The 1936-nt window shown below is 39.5% G+C and overlaps 1 protein-coding gene across 1 annotated transcript in view; it reads left to right on the top strand.

Moving 5' to 3' along the window:
* Window positions 1-1936, top strand: part of lama2 (laminin, alpha 2) — a gene marked incomplete at its 5' end in the record, with an annotated part of 234410 nt that overhangs the window by 220334 nt on the left and 12140 nt on the right. The window contains 2 exon segments of the mRNA XM_014015734.1: window positions 303-465; window positions 1798-1890. Of these exon segments, the coding sequence (XP_013871188.1) occupies window positions 303-465; window positions 1798-1890 (256 nt within the window).

Raw genomic sequence — 1936 nt, 5'->3', positions numbered from 1 at the left:
TTTTGTGAGATTAAGCTGGTATTAATCTCATAAAGCAGGGTTCTTTACAGTCCCCAATTATTTTTATTTTTTATACACAAACTGTGCAACATGTAGTCATGCTTAGTGACAAATACTGAACAGAAATATAAAAGTTAAAAAACAAAGTCTTAAAAAAACAACCTTGAAAGACCTTCAGAAACCCGGGGAGCTAATGATGAAGACCACTCTAGATGACCAGAAATACTCACCTGGTTCAAAAAAAAAAAAAACTGCATGTTAAGACTTTACACTTTACTGTATCTAACTTCTTGTTCTGTCAGATTATCAGATTTCTCCCAGCCTGTTTCTTTTGAAAATGCTGAGATTGGCCGGTGCCCCAGCCTCGCTCCACCTGCACCTCCTCTGCCAGAAGAGGAGGGGCCTGAGAAGGAGATCAAATCAGCCACCCCGACACCCGGCACACCACCTCCCGGTCTTCCTGCTGTAGGTTTTATATGTGCACGTGTCTGTCTGCACAGGTTTATAGCTAAATTTAGGGGTTCTCCATAATAATCCAGAGGATTTCCTGCTTTTATACGACATATACATCTTCATTTAAAACCAAGAGAGCACGTTTCCAGAAATAGACATGTTTCTCTCCATCATATTTGTTTTTTTTACCATTATTAGGAACATCCATGCTGAAACACGGCCCTGTTTCTCTCAGATGAAAAGCAGCCATGGCCCGCTGTGCTAGCTGGGTGATTTATCACACAGTACTTGTACAGCCCATTACCTCTTCTTTATAGTCTCTTTAGCCTTGAGTCACTAAACTCCACCTTTGGCAGCTTGTCAGGCGCTGCAAAGCCACATGCTAGGCTAACTGTGGACGCTGTTTATGCTTTATGAGTGCACAGAAGCCAAATGCTCTGAACTAATATTTAGCCACGATGCTAAAAAGCTGCCAGACAGTCAGTGCTAAAATACACACTTTGTATTGAAACAGACGTTTCGTATATTTAATAAATGTCCTGCTTTAGCTTTAGGTTATCAGTTACCCACTTAGCTGTTCAGCTACGCCTCTAAGGAGCATTGATCACGAAGAAAAGAGCCAGAGAACTCCGACACCGCAGCTATAACTCTGAGCTTTGTTGCTTTATGGGCTGGAAGTTAGTCAGCTTTATGAAATGGACTCCAGACTGCGAGAAGCTGGAGTTCCCATCTACAAGATAAACTGGGCTTACTGCAGAAAATTAACTTCGTTTTGCCTGACGTTACAGGAAAATGTGTATCAGGGTGAAAAATGAGTGTTTTTTTTATTCCAGTGTATCAGAGTTTGAACAGCATGAAGCACTTTGACTTCAGCTTCACGTTTGTTTTATGAACAAAGAGCTTCAGCAGCTGTTCTTCTGTCTGCTTCATAGTCTAATCAGCCAAACTTTGTCAAATATTCACATTTGTAATTAGAAATGATGCTTTTGGATTTTCTGATAAGGTATAAATAAACAATGAATGGTAAAAACTGTAATTTGAATTAAAATTTTAATGAGTCACTGTGGTACACAGAGACAAACCGTCCTAGTTAGCTAACATGCATGTTTTTGGTCATGAAACATGAAAAAGTTTTTTTATACAAAATGGAAACAAATATAAAGTGTTTTAATTAAATAAACTGTTATTTTAACAGTTTATATATTTAAATTACAGCAGTGAAACACATCGATAAGATATTCCATTTGATGATTATTTATTGCATAAATCTAAAATTCTATTTAAAATTTTACTCTTTATTTTCTTCTTCTCTGTGTTTCCTGCTTTTCAACTGCTGACCCATAGGAGGCCACGCCCCCTGGCCCACCTGCCGCCACACCCACTTCACCTGCTCCTGTAGGACCGCCCACTCCTAAAGTGGATCCCACCCCAGACTTGGTATACACACACACACACACACACACACACACACACACACACACAC

Source organism: Austrofundulus limnaeus, unplaced genomic scaffold (assembly GCF_001266775.1).
Source record: "Austrofundulus limnaeus strain Quisiro unplaced genomic scaffold, Austrofundulus_limnaeus-1.0 Scaffold133, whole genome shotgun sequence".
Classification (NCBI taxonomy): Eukaryota; Metazoa; Chordata; class Actinopteri; order Cyprinodontiformes; family Rivulidae; genus Austrofundulus; species Austrofundulus limnaeus.
This window is presented reverse-complemented; position numbering and strand designations above follow the sequence as displayed.